Source organism: Pseudorca crassidens, chromosome 19, assembly GCF_039906515.1.
Source record: "Pseudorca crassidens isolate mPseCra1 chromosome 19, mPseCra1.hap1, whole genome shotgun sequence".
Taxonomy (NCBI): Eukaryota; Metazoa; Chordata; class Mammalia; order Artiodactyla; family Delphinidae; genus Pseudorca; species Pseudorca crassidens.
Genome location: NC_090314.1, coordinates 5,631,272 through 5,648,596, shown reverse-complemented (window position 1 = coordinate 5,648,596; position 17,325 = coordinate 5,631,272). Strand labels below are relative to the sequence as shown.

At 52.0% G+C, this 17,325-nt stretch overlaps 1 protein-coding gene across 1 annotated transcript in view; it reads right to left on the bottom strand.

Annotated features, from left to right (window-relative positions):
- Positions 1–15,216, bottom strand: part of LOC137212554 (F-box/WD repeat-containing protein 10-like) — a 61,087-nt gene extending 45,871 nt beyond the window's left edge. The window contains exons 1-5 of the mRNA XM_067716046.1: positions 13,194–15,216; positions 7,439–7,534; positions 4,012–4,245; positions 1,627–1,792; positions 1,097–1,192 (exon numbers count right to left, since the gene is read on the bottom strand). Of these exons, the coding sequence (XP_067572147.1) occupies positions 1,097–1,192; positions 1,627–1,792; positions 4,012–4,245; positions 7,439–7,534; positions 13,194–13,694 (1,093 nt within the window). The 5' untranslated portion in view covers positions 13,695–15,216. The remainder of the gene's footprint in view (positions 1–1,096; positions 1,193–1,626; positions 1,793–4,011; positions 4,246–7,438; positions 7,535–13,193) is intronic.
- Positions 15,217–17,325: the final 2,109 nt, after the last annotated feature.

The window sequence follows — 17,325 nt, the reverse complement described above, 5'->3', positions numbered from 1 at the left end:
CCCGCACTCTGCAACAAGAGAAGCCACCGCAATGAGAAGCCCGTGCACCACAACAAAGAGTAGCCCCTGCTAGCCGCAACTAGAGAAAGCCCGCGCGCAGCAACGAAGACCCGACGCAGCCAAAAATAGATAATTAATAAATAAATAAATTTATTTTAAAAAAAAATAGATGTGCTGGTGTCAGGAAGCAGGAAAGAATAAATCAAGGAAACTGTGTGGAAACTGAGAGGTCCTGGGGGAAATGAGGAGCTGTGGAAAGAACAGGAGACAGTCATCGAACCCGAGGCTCCACGTCACGACCAGAGCAAAAGGGGCTCAGGAGTTGGTCAGCCAGCGCTCACCCCCAGAAAGCAAGCAGAAGCAGGGTTCAACCGCACGTTCCAAAGAGATGAAGCAGCTGCATGTCCTAAAAGTGAGCCTTGACTACCCAGATGCAGCCCTCCCTCTCCTGGGAGATGAAACCTCCCTGCCTTGTTAACCATAAGGAAGTATTGATTGGAAATAACGTGTTTTCAAAAATGCTGACAGCCCAGGACACTCCCATATCATGACGGGACAATGGGTTTTGCAGTTCTGGCCAAGTCAGACTTAACAGGGAGCCATTTGGGAACTAGCCAGGATCTTTGAAAGGGCCAAGGTCATGAAGGACACAGAAGGACAAAGGGACTGGACCCAGACAGGAGACAAAGAAACATCTGTGACCTTGGACTGGACTTGCAGCCAGAAAAAGGACACTGGGAGGAATACCTCGTGAAACCTGAAAAAATTCCATAGATTAGTTAATAGACTTGCAGTAATTTCATTTTCCAGTTTGTTTCAGTGGACCGTCGTAACGTAAAGTGTTAACGTTTGGAAAAACCGGATGAAAGGTATACAAGAATTCTTGGTCCTCTTTTTGCAATGTTTTCGTAAGTTTGAAACTGTTTCAAAATGAAAAGTTCAAATTTTTTTTAAATTAAACTTTTTAAAATGTACCATTTGGGCATAGACCCTGATGTTGCAAGAACCTGAAACCTACGTGAGAGACGGCATCCTTGCTTCCAAAGCCTCACACGTACACCCACACCCAGGGAAAGGGAAGCTGTTCACGACTTACACAGGAGGAACTGCTGCCTGGTGCTGGGCTCCGGTTCTGAGGTCCAGTGTTTGTGTTCAGTGATGGCACACACCTGAGTTCCGATGTCGTACTCCTCTAGAAAAGCAGAGAATTGTGAATGCACACCTGTCCAGGTGGGCAGGAGAACCTAAGAAGCAGGAACCCCCAGCCCCTCTTCCCTGGGCTTCCTCGGGGAAGAAGGGCCCGGACACTAGTCACGTGTCAGAGACCCCTGCTCAATGGACCACACTAAAGTAAAACACGCCGAGGAAAGACCCCAGCCTGACTTGCATTTCCCTTGAAAGTACACGCATCAGCAACCTCGGAAGCTAGTCTCGGAGATGCTGGCCAAGGGCGTGACGTGACTGACTCACATTCTCTGGTCTCTGTCATCAAGGTAAGTGTCCATCAGTAGCACAGCTAGCCAGAGGATGGCTCTGAAAATGAGAAGCTCCCCGGTTCTGCTCTCCCTCCCAACTCCCACCTCTTGCGTCAGCCCCGCCGAGACACTACAAGCCACAGCTTCTCACCTTCCTTGGAGAACTCCTGGAGCTTCTCCTTGTAGTTCTGCAGCAACTGGATCAGGTGTGCGGTGGAGTCCGTGATGACCTTGCGGATGCCCGAGAGCTTGTCCTTGAGTCCAATGTAGACACTGGGGAAAGCATCGTCCTTCATGTTCTTGAACTTGCAGTACTCCTGCAGGAAAGGACACATGGCAGAACTTGCCCTGGCTTTTGTGCTTCTTAAACAGGGCTGCCCTCCTCAATACGGCACCTTCCTCATCTGTAAAACAGACTGATGGTGACGTGCACTTCACAAAGAACGTGTGTGTAATGGGTCCAGCTCAGCGTCTGATCATGTAGAAAGCATTCGTGTTTTTTAACTGGGAAAGTGGACTTTTAAAAATCAAGAGATACTAGGCACCCACGAGCAGATGCAATACATAGCCCAGACAGGGAATCGAAGAACAAACGTGTTACACCAACAGCACAGATGGCGGTAACATTCCTGCAACCTTCATTCTATCAGTACTTTTCTTTTTTTTTTTAACTAATTTAAACACAAACCACGACAGGGACGGAGGAAGGGGTGTAGCACGTGGAAGATTCACAGACAAGTCCTCAGGCGGGAGTGCTTGCTGCTGCATTTTCCTGGTCAGTTCAATCCAATACACCGTGTTCTCTAATTCTTGTTCTGTGCTTTAGAGTTTGAAAAGTGTTTTCACATAGATAATCACATTAAGCCTCTCATGCTTCAAAACTCTGCAGCGATCAGGAAAGGTTGCTTTCAGGTGTTAACACATTATCAAAATTCAAATGCAATGGAAGCACTGAATTACAGAGTGGGTACCACAGAAAACTTAGTGACGAAAACAGTTGTACCAGAATGGTTAGATTAATAATGGAAGAGAAGAACGAGGCCAAGCCAGAGAGTAGACAGGGAGGAAAATGAACATTTTAACACCATATGCAGAATTAGTGCCATATATGATAAAAGTAACATTTTAGATCACTGGGGGGACTTCCCTGGCGGTCCAGTGGTTAAGACTCTATGCTTCCAAGGCAGGGGGCGAGGGTTGGATCCCTGGTTGGAGCACTAAGATCCCTCATACCGCACGGCACAGCAAAAAAATAAAAAATAAAATAAAATGATCTATTTCTAAAAAAAAGAATCACGGGGGAACAATACATGTCATTTCGATTGGCTAAAAATTTGTGGAAAAAGAAGTTATGTTTAACTAAAATAAGTTGTCCTATACTAAAATATATTTTATACATATTAAAGTTTTATGTTAAAGTTACAAAAGGAGAAAAAATAAAGAGATTTTATTTCTTTTTAAAAATTATTTATATGCTCTTTAGGAAACTCATGACATGGGAAGCCAAATTTTTCTTCATAGTTTCTTTGTTTTGATATTGAAACGTAAAGGAACTGAAAGACATTCTTTGGTATGTCTGTCTGTCTCTGTCTGCTTCTCTTTCTCTCACTCACTACAAGGCTAACGATGATTATCTTGGGTGATGGGAATATGAATGATCGTGTTCCTTTATATTTTTCCATATTTTCCAAGGCTTTTTTTTCATAATACACATTTATGTTTGCCATTAACTAGAAGGGAATCTTCCCAAAACGCAATAAAAGAATTATTTGTATGTAGGAACATTAGCACTGAAGGAGCCTTGGAAACCATTGACTCCGACCTGCTTGTTTACAAATGAGGAATTTGAGACCCAAAAAGGTTAAGTGACTTGCTAAAAACTACACAGCGCTCTAGTGACAGATCCAGGAGGATGGAACGTCTGATGGCAGGTGGCTTAACATACAATGAATGGCACATTGTAATGAAAGGTCTCATCTTCTCTGCTGGGCTGTCTGTCCTCAGTCACCCCCAGCACGTGCAGCCCTCTCCGAAAGGCAGCAGGACCCGGGTCTCACCCCGGCCCAGCAAGCATCCCTCCACTGTCGGAGTGGTTTATAAAGCACACTGAGGCCTGAGCTCATCACCCCTCAGCTGAAGTCCTCCCTGGGCTGCTGTGACTTCACGATGAAGAACAAGCTTCGACAGCCAGAGGCCCACCTGGCCCCGCCAGCCTCGCCTCCCATCACCCTGTGCCCAGCGTCCCACACCCCATCCTTGTGAAAGCACCTTAGTTCCCCACATCAGCTGTGTTGTCTCAAACCTCTCTGCCTCTGCACATGCCGTTACCTCTGCTGGCACGGGATGCATCTTCCACGACCCGGTTCCAGCCTCTCCGCTCTGGAAAGCCCTCCCTCCTGTACCCCTGTACTCAGCTCCTCTCTGCCCTCACAGCTCCCTGCGCACCCGTTTATCGGCGGGCAGTCCCCTTCCCCCGTGCGCCACAGGCCGAGCAGAGCGAAGGTCTCCCTGGCATCAGCGGCACGGCAGCCCATACCTCCAGGAAAAGCACGGGGTTGCCGATGGCAGCGATTCTGTCCAGCTCCTGCCTGGTCTTCTCCATCTCTGCGCTCCTGTACTCCAGGTGGGTCTTGATGCCATTGGCCTGGCCCAGGGCAGCTTGTTCCTTCTCCTCCAAGAAAAGCATCATGTCAGCCTGGGCCTTCCTCATGGCAGCTAAGAGATTCCCAAACTGCTCCTTGGCCACCGCCTTTACCTCCGACACCGACACCTGGCGGGGGTGGGAGGGAGGGTGAAGAACCTGTTAGTGAGGCGTCCAAGCTTCTCAAAGCTCAACACGCAGAAACGCAAACCCGAGAAACCCGCAAATCAGGGAGCGATTTCCTATTGTAAAAGGAAGCCTTTATTCTCACTTGAATCCTGGGTTCCCGGAAACAAGAAGGACTCTCCAGGGTATAAGGACTTATTTGCCAATCATTCCCTTAGTCTCTCATCCATCAGATGAGAGAGTGAATTATCTGATTTCTGAGTCCAGCTCTGACAGTCGGGCTGCTCTTCAAGTCTGTGACATCAGTCTTCCCACCAGGACAATGTGCGTATTCAGTATACTTGATAGTCATGTTTCTTGCAGTAAAATAATAATTTGGCTTCTTTGTACAAATCAGTAGCATGAATTTGCTTTCTTAGCATTTCATTTATGTCCAGTTAAACTGCCCACCGGGTCCATCTGAGCCAAAAGCACATCTAACCCTATGGTGTCTGTGCCAGGCACAAAATGTTTAGGGTGTGTGCAGGTGTCCACAGCACCTAAGCATCGCAGGACCAGCCTACCTATGCAGAATGGATGCCGCGTTCAAAAACATATAAAACAAATTCCATGCGACGAATAGCAAGGATCTGCATGACGGCACTTGTGCATGTGGGATCCTACCCTTCCACATCCTTTACAAATGCCTTCGGTCAATGTCATATTTACAACTTCAATCCACGTGTTCAACGGTTTCCACCTCTCTTTGGTAGTTCTTAGGTCCTGGTGCTGACGGCTCCCTCTGACAATGCCCAACTCCAGATCGTTGCCCCAACACAAATTACCTGGTTAAACTTCATGTAAAGTTCTTGGAAACACTTTCCTTTGCTCACCCTCCCTTCACCGCACTCCACAGCCCGGAGCCCATGCCCTGCCTGCCTCAAGCTCCCTCATTGTCCCTCCATGACCATCCCATCTGAGAGCCCTCTGAGCAGCCCCTCCAGGTACTATTTTCGGTTCTCCTGGGGTCCTGCTGCCTGCCTGGTCACTTTTTAATTACATAACATAGTAATACAATACCGGCCACATTTAGTAAGTGCTTATCGTGGGCTGGGCACTGTTCTGAGCACTGTATACATATTCGCTCATGGCAACCCTAGAAGGTAAATACAGATGTCCCTCCACATCTGCGGATTCCACATCCACGAATCCAACCAACCACAGAACGAAAATATTTGGGAAAATATTCCAGAAAGTTCCAAAAAGCAAAACTAGACTCTGCCAAGCTGGCCACGATTTACATAGCATCTACATTTTATCCGGTATTGTAAGTAATCTAGAGAAGATTTAAAGTATATGGGAGGATGTGCGTAGGCTTACGTGCAAATACTAGGCCATTTTATACAAGGGACCTGAGCATCTGTGGATTTTGGTATCCGTGGTGGGGGGATCGGGGGTTGTCCTAAAACCAATCCCCTGAGGACACCAAGGCACGACTGTACTACTACAGTCCCCATTTCTTAGATAAAGAAACTAAAGCACCACCATTTCAACAGACTGAGTAATTCTTAGGTCAAGGGAGCAACACTCGCAGGCTCTCCTGTCCCATCAATCTAGGGACCCTGGACGATTCTTGTTGTCTCTGTGTCCTCATGTACCTCCTACATGGTGGCCACTGCGTTAACTACCTCACCTGGTTACCATGCAGTTAAGAGAAGAACTGAGTAGGGATCAAAGTGTCTGGAAAATAAAGAGCTGGAAAAAGGCAAGGTGCTCCATGCGGTTCTCCAGATTACACTGAGCACGGAAATCAACAATCTCTGAAGGTCTCCAAGGCTTTAAAGGGATAATTATTGTTCTTCTTTTCATAAGATTATATGGGTGAGAAATAGGTATTCATTCTTCCACAGCCAGTTAGTTATAAACACCAAGAAGGAAGAAATTAAGTTGAAATGGTTACATGTATTAGATATGGATGGATGGATGGATGGATGGACGGGTGAGTGGATGCATAAGTGATGGATGGATGGATGGATGGACAGATGGGTGGGTGGATGGATGGATGGATGGATGGATAGATGGATGGATGGATGGATAGATGGATGGGTGGGTGGATGGATGGATGGGTAGGTGGGTGAATGGATGGACAGGTGGGTGAATGGATGGACGGATGGATGGATGGATGGATGGATGGATGGATTGATGGATGGGTGACTGGATGGGCAGGTGATGGGTGGATGGATGGACAGATGGATGGGTGGATGGATGGACGGATGGATGGATGGATGGATGGACGGGTGAGTGGATGGGTAGGTGATGGATGGATGGATGGATGGACAGATGGGTGGATGGATGGATGGATGGATGGATAGATGGATGGGTGGATGGATGGGTGGATGGATAGATGGATGGGTGGATGGATGGATGGATAGGTGGGTGGATGGATGGATGGGTGGATGGATGGATAGTGGATACATAGGTGGATGGATGGATGAATGGATAGAATCATTCTTGATATGCAGAGATGCTGCTGCTGACTGACTGCCATAGGGTAGTTGTTTTGCATTCTCCTCTGAGTTGTGGTTATTGGCTTGCCACTAATGAGAAACCTTTGTGGAACTGTTTGGGTCTACTTAGGGTTTATTATAGAAAGTGGTCACAAACCAGAGAGACTAAAACTAAGTAGCCTGGCATGCCACTGGCCTTATCAAGTACCATCCACTAATCCAGCAGCTCTCGCCTCTCTTTTCTGGCTGCCAGGATTTAGGACTGGTGAGAATTGCATGCAGAACACCCTCCTATGATGGAAGAATCCAAGATTATGCATAATTTCTGGAGCTCTGGCTAACCACCCCCCTTGATTCCCACATACACCCTTTTCGCCCGGTCAAAAAAGCATATACACATGTACAAATAAGGACACTGTCATTACAGGACTAGCTTGCTTCTACTCTATAACATTAAAAAGTAAATCACTTGCCAGTTCTGACTCTTGAACTAATTTCATAGCAAATCCCCATAACAAGTTGAAGCCACCCTGCAGTGTGGCCGACCTTATCTGTACCCACAGTTCTAACCCAATGATAAAACCCATGGGGCCCGTACACATGGGGGCCGGGCCTGCACCCTGCAGCCCACAACCCCGGGTGGGGCTGGCTGGGCATGCAGCAGCTGCCAGGTGTGTCAAAGCCCGGCAGGTGACCCCGGCCAGCCTTACCAGAACGGACTTATGGTTGTCTTGGAGCCTGGCGATGGCGTTTTCATTCAACTTGAGTTTCCGCTCCAGGTCTAACCGGGTGATCCGAAGCTCAGCCTAAGAAGAGGAAAGGTCAGCGTCAAGGAGGAAGGGGCCCAGGGCACTCGGAAGGTCCCCAGGAGCAAGGGCACCGTCTGCCCTTCTTCCATGGAAAGGGGAGTCTGTCTCAGAAGCTGCTCTCAGAAGCCCGGCTGGAGCACCCACCCTCAGTGGAGGCACAGAGGGTCAGCTGTGTGCCAGCACTTCCTGGGGTGAACTGGCTAAAATGCAGGGAGAGCTTACGCTGCGCTGGGCATCGCTTCAAGCATTTCTCAGTGTCACCTCTTATCATCCTGACCATGCCCATAGCAGGTAAACACATTATCTCCGTTGTACAGGTGAGAAAGTGGAGCCACCTAGCCAAGGTCACACAGTTGTCAGTGGAGTTGAGTCCAGCCCATCCGGCCCAGAACAGCCTGACAAGGAGCACAGGGCGCTTGAAGTCGGGGGTGGGCATCCCAGGGTTTCTAGTTAGCAGATGAGACTTCGGGAAAACCTACTTAACGCCTCCACACTTGCATTTCTTCACCCGTGAGGTGGGAGCAGCTAAAGTGCCCAATTCACAGGGTTCCCGCAAGGATGGGAGGCGTGTCAGCAGGAACTCTGTACAGTAGCGGGCACGTTGCAGGCGCTCCCTCCGTGTCGGTGGTGTCATTATCCTCATCGCTACTAGCACTACCTCGGCTGCTTTCCATCACGGACTCTTATTCTCTGCCGGATGCAGGCAGAGCGAACCCTCCCCGCCGAGGCAAGTGCCCGCCTGAGAACCCCGGGTCTGCCACGTCGACGCCCCTGCCCAGCCCCACTCTCGCCTCCTGAAACTCCCCAAGCACTGTCTGCCGAGAACGTGCCGAGGCATGAAACCAGAGCCTTTGCAAACTTCAGAGGCCCTGTCACTTTCTGCGTCCACAAGGGCACGAGACAGCAGCAACAGAAAGAAGAGGTTTCACTGATTTTCACAGCAGCGTGTCTGCACTCGCCCTAACAGAACTCGGGGTGCGGGGGCACCGTGACGCGTCTCCCCTTCCTCCCACTGAAGCCCACGGGAATCCCAGGCCCCAGTGGTGGCAGCCCAGGCAGGCAGGGGACTCGCCTCCCTCTGCAGAAGCCTGGCAACGTTTGCTCAGGCCCTGCGGCCCTGACTCAGAGCCGAGTGAGCCCGGGTGACCTCCCGCCCCTGAGGTCTGAGACCTGATGCCTGGGAGTGGGGGAAGCAGGGAAGATGCGGGGTCTGACCTATTCGGGGGCAACGTGGAATCTTGGTCTGTCTAGAAGGCTTATTACCCAGTGACCTGTTCCACGACGGGAGGGGACATGAGCTGCTTGTTGAAAGGTGGTGGGAGACACAACAGAACACACATTAGCAACGAGTGCAGAGCGTATTAAAGCGGTCGGCCCCAGCACCATCCGGGGACACAGGAGACCCCCAGAGTGTCCAGGGAGGGGGCTTCTCCCCACTGTCTGCGGATTACCATAAAAGGAGAAAGGGACTCCCAAGTGCCTAACGGGGACTTCTGAGTGAGTCACCCCACAAGCAGGCACTCCTGCTTATCACAAGAGGCGGGGCCACTTCGGAGACCAGCATCTCCAGTTTTTCCTGTTCCCAGGAAATGACGGGGTGCCTTAGACCCTGGCTCCGGGTCGGGTCGCAGGCCCAGGCAGGCCCCACACAAAAGCAGGACAGCAGTGCCAATGAGAGTAGACGGCCCCATGTCCAAGGGCACAGAGAGTCCTCCCCGCTTCAGCAAAAGGCACCACATCCGGGGTACAAGACCTGCCTCTCTCAGGCTCTACGACCCTCATCAGATGGTTTAGCGTCTCCTCCGGTGCCTCAAGAATATGTTAACAAAATCGTTCTTGCTTCTGTCTCCAGGGCAAAGGTGGTACCCAGCTCAGTGGCCAGGGTCCGGGTAGAGATGCAAACTGGAACAGCAGACGGAGGGAGAAGAGAGAAGGAGATTCCACATGGTGCCAGTTGCTTTGTGTTTCCCTCTAGAAAGTCTGTGTCTGGGAACACTAGGGTCCCAGCTGGGCCCTGACTTCACCCCTTGGCCTGCTGATCAGAGTTCACTACATGTCAGTCCAGTTATACAAGACACCGCCCCTGCTCCTGAAAGACGCACAGCCTGGTGCAATGTTCAGGATAAAACAAGTCGCATAATACTGAGTCCAAGGCACTCCTCGGAACTTCCAGAAGAAATTCTCCTGAACAGCCTCAAGCCATCCGCCTTTTGGCAGCAGACGGGCCGTGAACAACGCTGGTTATCGGCGCCCCCAAGAAGCGGGAACACTTGTGGCTCTCAGAGCTCAGCTCCCGCTCTAGCTGCAGACTACGTCCGAGACCCCCGCCATATCCTGAGCTTTCTGGAACCAATGCTGAGATCGGATGCGGTGACCTGCCACTAATGGACCTGAAGGTCTAAGGCGGGGCCCAGCCGAGCCTTCCTTCCCCCAAGATACCTGCCCTGACCTCACTGCCGGGGGTCTTCCTCCTTGGAACATGCAGCAGGGCCCTTGTGCTGCCCCAGCCCTTTGGCATCCAGGCAGACGTGGACCTGCCCTGGCTTCCTGACTACAGCCCACGCTCCCTGAGATAGTGTAGCACACTTAGCCCATAGAAAGTGCTCGATAATGTTTGATAAACTTGAAAAGGAACAGAAAAGAACAGGAAAGCAGTCACAGGAAGAGTGCAAACTTCACAACTCACACACACGCATGCTACAGCTTCCTTTCCCAGCAGCAAGCCTGAGTTCAGAGAAGGTGAGTGGAGTTAAGATCAGCTGCTCTTAAAAGCTAAGGGAAGGGCTTCCCTGGTGGTCCAGTGGTTAAGACTCTGAACTTCCACTGCAGGGGGCACAGTGGTCGGGGAAGTTCTGCATGCTGCAGGGTGCGGCCAAAAAGAAAAAAAAAAGCTAAGGGAGAGGGATGGTCTGGGAATTCGGGGTTGGTAGATGCAAACTATTACATGTAGAATGGATAAACAACAAGGTCCTACTGTAGAGCACAGGGAACCATATCCAGTCTCCTGGGGCAAGCCATAATGGAAAAGAATATTTTAAAAAGAATGTCTATATGTGTAAAACGGAGTCACTTTGCTGTACAGCAGAAATTAACACAACGTTGTAAATCAACTACACTTCCATTTAAAAAAAAAAAAAAAAAACTAAGAGGCTTTGGGACGCTGGCCTGGGCAAGGGGAAGAGCTGAGTCCCCATTGGGAAGAGCTGGGCTCTGGAAGCCCAGCGGCACAGAACAAATAATCAGAGAACACCCAGAATTCCCAAATCCAGAGTTTTTGCCCACTGGCATAGCTAGAGACCGTGGGAGCCTCAGAAGGGGCTCTGTCGGTGAACTGAGAAATCCATCGCTGTGGACCCGATGCAGCTCCCGGCCGCTCTGTGTCCCTGTGGCTGGCCCTGCTGTTCACGGTTTCCCTTGCCCAACATTCCTGAGTGACTAGCGCTTGACTCGATCCAAAGTGACCTTCAGTAAGCAGCCCCAGCGGGCTTGGGCTGGCTGGAGGAAAGATGGAGCTTCCGGAGCCTTACTGACGTCTAATAAGACTTTTAAAATATTCCTGGTGGTGGCCGAAGCCTCATCCAGGTACTGTGTCTTCAGAGCTGGTCTCCTGGGCTCCTTGCAAGAAATCTTGCGGCTCCTGAGCCGTGGCAGGGCCACCCAAAAAGCGCTGACAGAGCACACACTCACTCTCAGGGTTGAAAGCAAGGATGCAGGGTGGAAAGGCAGAACTCTGATAGGCACACCAGGGAGCAGAGGCTGGGAACTGGGCCCGCACCAAGGATCTGGGGTATGGGGCTGCTGCATCGCACCTGTAACCGGCCTGCTTTCAGCACCAAGAACTGCCCCAGTTGTCTGTATTTTACCTGACACAGCTCCCTCCTGGGATGTCTGAATTTGGGGTTCCACACAGGAGCAACACAACTCTCCCTGCTCAGAATGACAATCACCCTATGTCTCTGTAACGCACCAGCTTACACTACGTTAAAATTCATATTGTAGCTATGCTGCTACAGGCAAAGAACTTCTGAAAGGAAACAGAAGAAAAGAGTAGATCGTGGTGTCTGCCTCTGAGGAGGGAGATGGGCAGATCCAGGCTGGGAGGGAGGGCTTTTCTGGGAAAATCTACCTCAGTATCTGGTGGAGATTGTTTCTGAACAGGGGCACGCATCACTTTTCCAGTCACATGTAACAGAATTCAGATATTATACCCTGAACAAGGGAAAAGCAGTACATTCTGCTTTAATCTCTCTACGACATGTGTGGCAGGGTTTGGGTGCAAAAAAAATAAAGTAAGGTCATAATATTGTGACCTCGGGGTCCTTCCCTGTGTTCCTCCAGTGGGGTGGCTTTCCAGAAGCTTCATTCCCACTCCATGGCTTAGTCATCTGTATGAGTCTGGACAAATTTGGTGAAGACGAAAAGAGTCACCACCTCAGTGAGTTATTCCAGGACTGGATGGGAAACTCCACGGAAAGCACATAGCACACGGCAAGACTCCATGAAGACCGTGTAGTCAGTTACATGGAGCTTTAATCTCTGACCTGTCTGCTGACGCAGAGCCTCCTCTGTGAACGTGGCTGTGAACGTGGGGAGCGGGTGGCAGTGACCTGCTCTCCTGAGTGGACATTTCCTGGCACTGGAGATGCTGGGAACTGTTGGCAAGTGGACTGTGGAGTTGATAACAGTGACTCACTGGCATCTGGAATGCAGAGCTTTCTGGAACAATTCCCACTAAGGGAGGGTGTGGAGAAGCGGGTCCTGCTCCAGGAGGCTCCTTGTCTGCTGCCCAGGGAGCCCAGGGGCCAAGACGCAGCCACGGGCCGTGCTCAGCGCAGACAGGGAGCTGCCCGGAGCCTGGACACAAGAAATGTGGGACAAAAGAACTGCACTTCCCCACTGAGAACAAACGTGCTCGTGGAAAGTCCGAGTATGAGAAACGAAGCATATGAATCCATTCCCAGGAACTTCTCCAGGCTCTCAGCTTTCTCAGGCCAAAGAAAAGTCAGCTGTTCTAGAAACAGTTGCCCTACCTGATGGGAATAAAATTACAGGCTGTGAGCACAGCATTTCTCAGTCTCTCCTGATACCTCTATCTGGTGAGGAGATTTATTTTCCCTAAGGTAAGCAGGCCTTGACATTGTACCCGGAGGGAAGTTTCCAGTTCTCTGTTATCTCGGCACTATTCGAGCTCTTGGGTTTCATACCCGGTACCTCCAAAGGGGCCCTTGCTACTGATCTCTTGTTTGCGGTAAAGGGAAAAAGAGAACTTCGGGCAAAGCTTAGGCTCTTTTCTCTTGAATTTCTGCTAAGCTTTACATTGCATTCATTCAGATCCAGCCAGAGGGAAACACCTTCTGCACCCAACACCCACCCCCGGATGAGTCTCCAAAAGCTGAGTGAGAAATAGCAGGAAACTCGCCACAGGAGCGACAGACGCAGAGAGGTACAGGGACAGCAGGACCGAGATGGCGACAGAGTAACCGACTCGGAGTTTCCAAAGCAAATGCAAGAGACAGGGCTGCTGGCTGCACGGCCAGGGGCCAAAGCTAAGAGCACAGGAGTGAAGCCGGCAGCCCCAGGAGCTGAGGCAGAGGCCAGGCCTCTCCCTGGCCCACGGCCTCCCCACCTCCCTCTCCGCACGGACCCCAGCACTTGCCTCCTTGTCCCTGTGGGCGGCATCGAGGGAGACAGAGGCATGGCCCCTGTGCTCGGCCCGGCCGCACTCCTGGCAGATGCACTGCCCATCGGGGCAGCAGAAGGCAACCAGGGGGCTGTGGTGGGCCGGGCACACGAGCAGGTCCCGGTCCTTCACGGGCTCTGTCAGCTGGTGGCCATGCAGCCTGCTGTTCTCCTGGTGCGGCCGCAGGTGCTCCGGGCAGTAGTTCACCATGCAGGTCAGGCAGGACTTCACGGCCCTCACCCTGCTGGCCCCGAGGCAGAAGTCGCACAGGACCTCCGCCTCCGCCTCCGCCCCAGGACGCCCCTGCCAGGCAGAGCCATGGCTCTGTCCCCCGCTCTCCCCTGGGGAGCTCCCCGGGGCGGCTGCGCCCTTTTCTTCTGCTGGGCTGGCCGACCCACGGTCTGGGCTGCGAGTGGCCGGAGGGTGAGCGGGAACCCCGGGCAGCGGCCCTGGAGCCGTCAGATCAAACTCAGCCATGTGGAAGTTCTGCGCCAGAGCTGGGCTTCCTCGGCTCCTGGGCCCAGAATCCTGCCGCCCCAGTCCGATGCGAGCACCACGCCCAGCTGACTGCAGCTGCCTCAGGGTTTTAACTGTTTCCTCCCCACAGAGGAAGCTCAGTCGGTCGTCCACTCTGCTCAGCTTAGAGGACGGCCAGCTGCAGTGGCCACAGGGCAGCCCGGGTCCCCAGGCTCAGGGAGACCCAGGCTGTCTCCCCACAGGCTCCGACCCGTCCTCCAGCCCAGACCCGAAACTGCTCTTCTTCTGTGAATCATTCGCCCCCCATAATCTCATCCAGGCTGGGGGATCGGTCTGGAAAGGACTGGAGACTCCTGAGCTCTGCAGTCAAAGCCGACGTTGCTTTACGTGGCTTGACAGGTTCGATTTTTTTGTTTTCAGTTTTTCTCTATTTATTTTTTTTTGGCTGCACTGCGTGGCATGGGGGACCTTAGTTCCCTGACCAGGGATCCAACCTGCGCCCCCTGCATTGGAAGCATGGAATCTTAACCGATGCACCACCAGGGAAGTCGCCTGTTTTCAATTTTTAAAGGGACCCAGAATGTAAGGACTTTAGCAATAGGGCAGCCCTCATCCCTTCCCACCTCGTAGAACTGGACGTGAAACAGCTGGGAAGAGGATCTGTGTCTCTGACCCTGACCTTTTCCATATGACCTTCTGGCACATTCCAGGAGATGGACTTCTCTCGGAGGGGAATTCAGTGGCGATCAGGAGGCTCAGGAAGAACGTGCCTCCTTCCACATAAAGCTCTAAGCAGACAGCCCTCCCGGGCTGCACAACCTGCCCAGTGGTTCCTAGAGAGGGGCGGGCGCTTTATCTACTTACTAAGGTTTTCCTAGACGAGGTGTATGGGTTTGCTCTCAGTGCCGTAACAAAGTACCACAGACTGGTTGGTTTAAACAACAGAAATTTATCTTCTCCCAGTTCTGGAGGCTGGAAGTCCAAGATCAAGGTGTCGGCAGGGTTGGTCTCTCTTGAGGGCTCTCTCCTTGGCGTGTAGACAGCCGTCTTCTCCTTGTATCTTTACATGCTCTCCCCTCTGTACACATCTGTGTCCTAATCTCCTCTTTTTATAAGGACAGCAGTCAGATTTGGATTAGGGCCCAACCTCATGACCTCATCCTACCTTAATGACCTCTTGAAAAGCCCAGTCTCGAAATACAGTCACATTCTGAGGTACTGGGGGTTATGAAACCGAACGGGGCCCCGTGGGGCTCCCAGACATGGAGGGTTTTTTCTTTTGTCCCGCATTTATTGTAGGCAAGACTCCAGCCTCCATGACCTTCCCTGAGATCCAAAGGGCAGATTCCCTTTGAACAGTTGCTCGTCAAGGGAGAAGCAGTCAAAAAACCACCTGAGGCAAGGTTCAAGGGACCAGAGAACCTCATCAAGATTAGGAGATCCGGGCTTCCCTGGTGGCGCAGTAGTTGAGAGTCCACCTGCCGATGCAGGGGACACAGGTTTGTGCCCCGGTCTGGGAAGATCCCACATGCCGCGGAGCGGCTGGGCCCGTGAGCCATGGCCACTGAGCCTGCGCGTCCGGAGCCTGTGCTCCGCAATGGGAGAGGCCACGACAGTGAGAGGCCCGCGTACCGTGCAAAAAAAAAAAAAAAAATTAGGAGACCCACCTGAGACCTGGCACACACCCTAATCTTGTCAGCGATCTCACCTCTGAACCACTGTTCTAAAACCCCTCATCAGATCCTCCTGAGTTGGGACACATAGTTCTTTGAGGCAGGCACTGGCTGTGGCCCCTTTTGCCTGGCAAAGCAATAAAGCTATTCTTTTCTTTCTACTTCACCCAAAACTCCGAGATTCAATTCGGCACCAGTACAGGGAAGCTGAGCTTTCGGCATCAGTTAGGTCTTCAACATACGATGCGGGGTTTTGGCGGGGGGCAGGTAGTTCACAATTCAGCCCATAACAGACGCCAGGGGATAAGGTGGGAAGCATCTAGCTCCTCAGAAGAAAGGTGCTCCTGGGCACCACCACTGGGTGGGGACGCCAGGTGGGCACCAAGGAACCCAGGACTATTCCAGGGTACCTGGCCCCCAATATTTGTACCCTAGAGCAGCAGTCCCCAACCTTTTTGGCACCAGGGACTGGTTTCACGGAAGACAATTTTTCCACGGACCGGGGTCGGGGGGAATGTTTCGGGATGAGTCAAGCGCATTACCTCTACTGTGCACTTTATTTCTATTATCATTACATTGTAACGTATAATGAAACAATTACACAACCCACCACAATGCTGACAGGAGGCGGAGCTCAGGCGGTAATGCGAGCGATGAGGAGCGGCTGTAAATACAGGCGAAGCCTCGCTCTCTCTCCCCCCACTCACCTCCTGCTGTGCAGCCTGGCTCCTAACAGGCCACCGACCACTACCGGTCCGTGGCCCAGGGATTGGGGACCCCTGTCCTGGACAGGTTCTCCAGCTCCCCCTCAGGATTTCTTCATATACACTCAAGTGGATTTGGAAAACTAATGGAACAGAGAGAGAATGGGGTGGGGGCCGGTCCAGCTCGCCCCTGAGATTAGGCTTGGGGTGGGTCCAAGCCATCGCACTCCCCCATGGCTCTCCACCCCGTGTGATTCGGTGGGATCTGGATTAAAGCACGTAAACCAAGGGGCAGTTCTTGTCACTGACGGAGAATTCCTGCTTGGTGTTGGAGGGCGTGGAAGACAGTGAAAATCTATGTCAGATGCAGCTCTGTTGATGGTCAACATGCACAGAGCATGCATGTCATGATGGCCTAGATGCGGCCCTTCTCAGCAGTACGAATTTTCCTGAGTATCCCTGACCCGACTGTCCTCTTCCACTGCTGAAGATACCCCAGAAGAGGTTCCCAGAGGTTCCCCTGCATTTCATTTCATGGTTTTAAATCTCTGGCCAGGAGGGAAAGGAGCTGGCTTCTCGCAGCCCAGAACATTCCCGGAGTTTTCTCCAACATTAACGAATAGGGCTGCTTTCTTTTCTGTCCCTTTCTCTGAATGACTTGGTTCTGGAAGCTGAACTGGTCCACCCCACATGCCACAGAGCCTCTGATATTTCTGGGGAGGGGGGGCGGTGGCTGCCCATTCTGACCTGTTCCACAACCTCAGGCGCCAATCAGGGGGCACTGAGCCAGGCTCTCTCTTATCCCCCCGCCCCTTCTCTCCTGCTGACCCCGGAGGGCAGCCCACAGCTTTGCTCAGCCCGTCCTGGTGCCCCATCGGAGCTCCAAGCCACCAGACATTCTGCAGCAGCTTGGAAAACAGGAACTGAATTTTCAGTCCCAGCCTGAACTGGGAAAATCATTTGTCCTCTCTCGACCCCAGCTTCCTCATCTATGAAGTGAGCAGGTTGGCCGAAGCCAGGGCCGGGAAACAGATTCCCGGTGCGGCTCTCGGGGAAACTGTGCTGTGTCTGAGATTCACCTGAGCTTGTGGGGAAAGGGTGCCGTGGCTAAGCTGTGACATCTGCCCGGACTTGGGCCTGACAGCACTGACCCTGTGGCGGCCTCTGGCCCTCCCAGGACCACAGAATCCACCCCAATTTCTAAATCCCCTCCCCGGTCCGGCCTGACACAGCACCTTCCGGATGGCCTCCAGG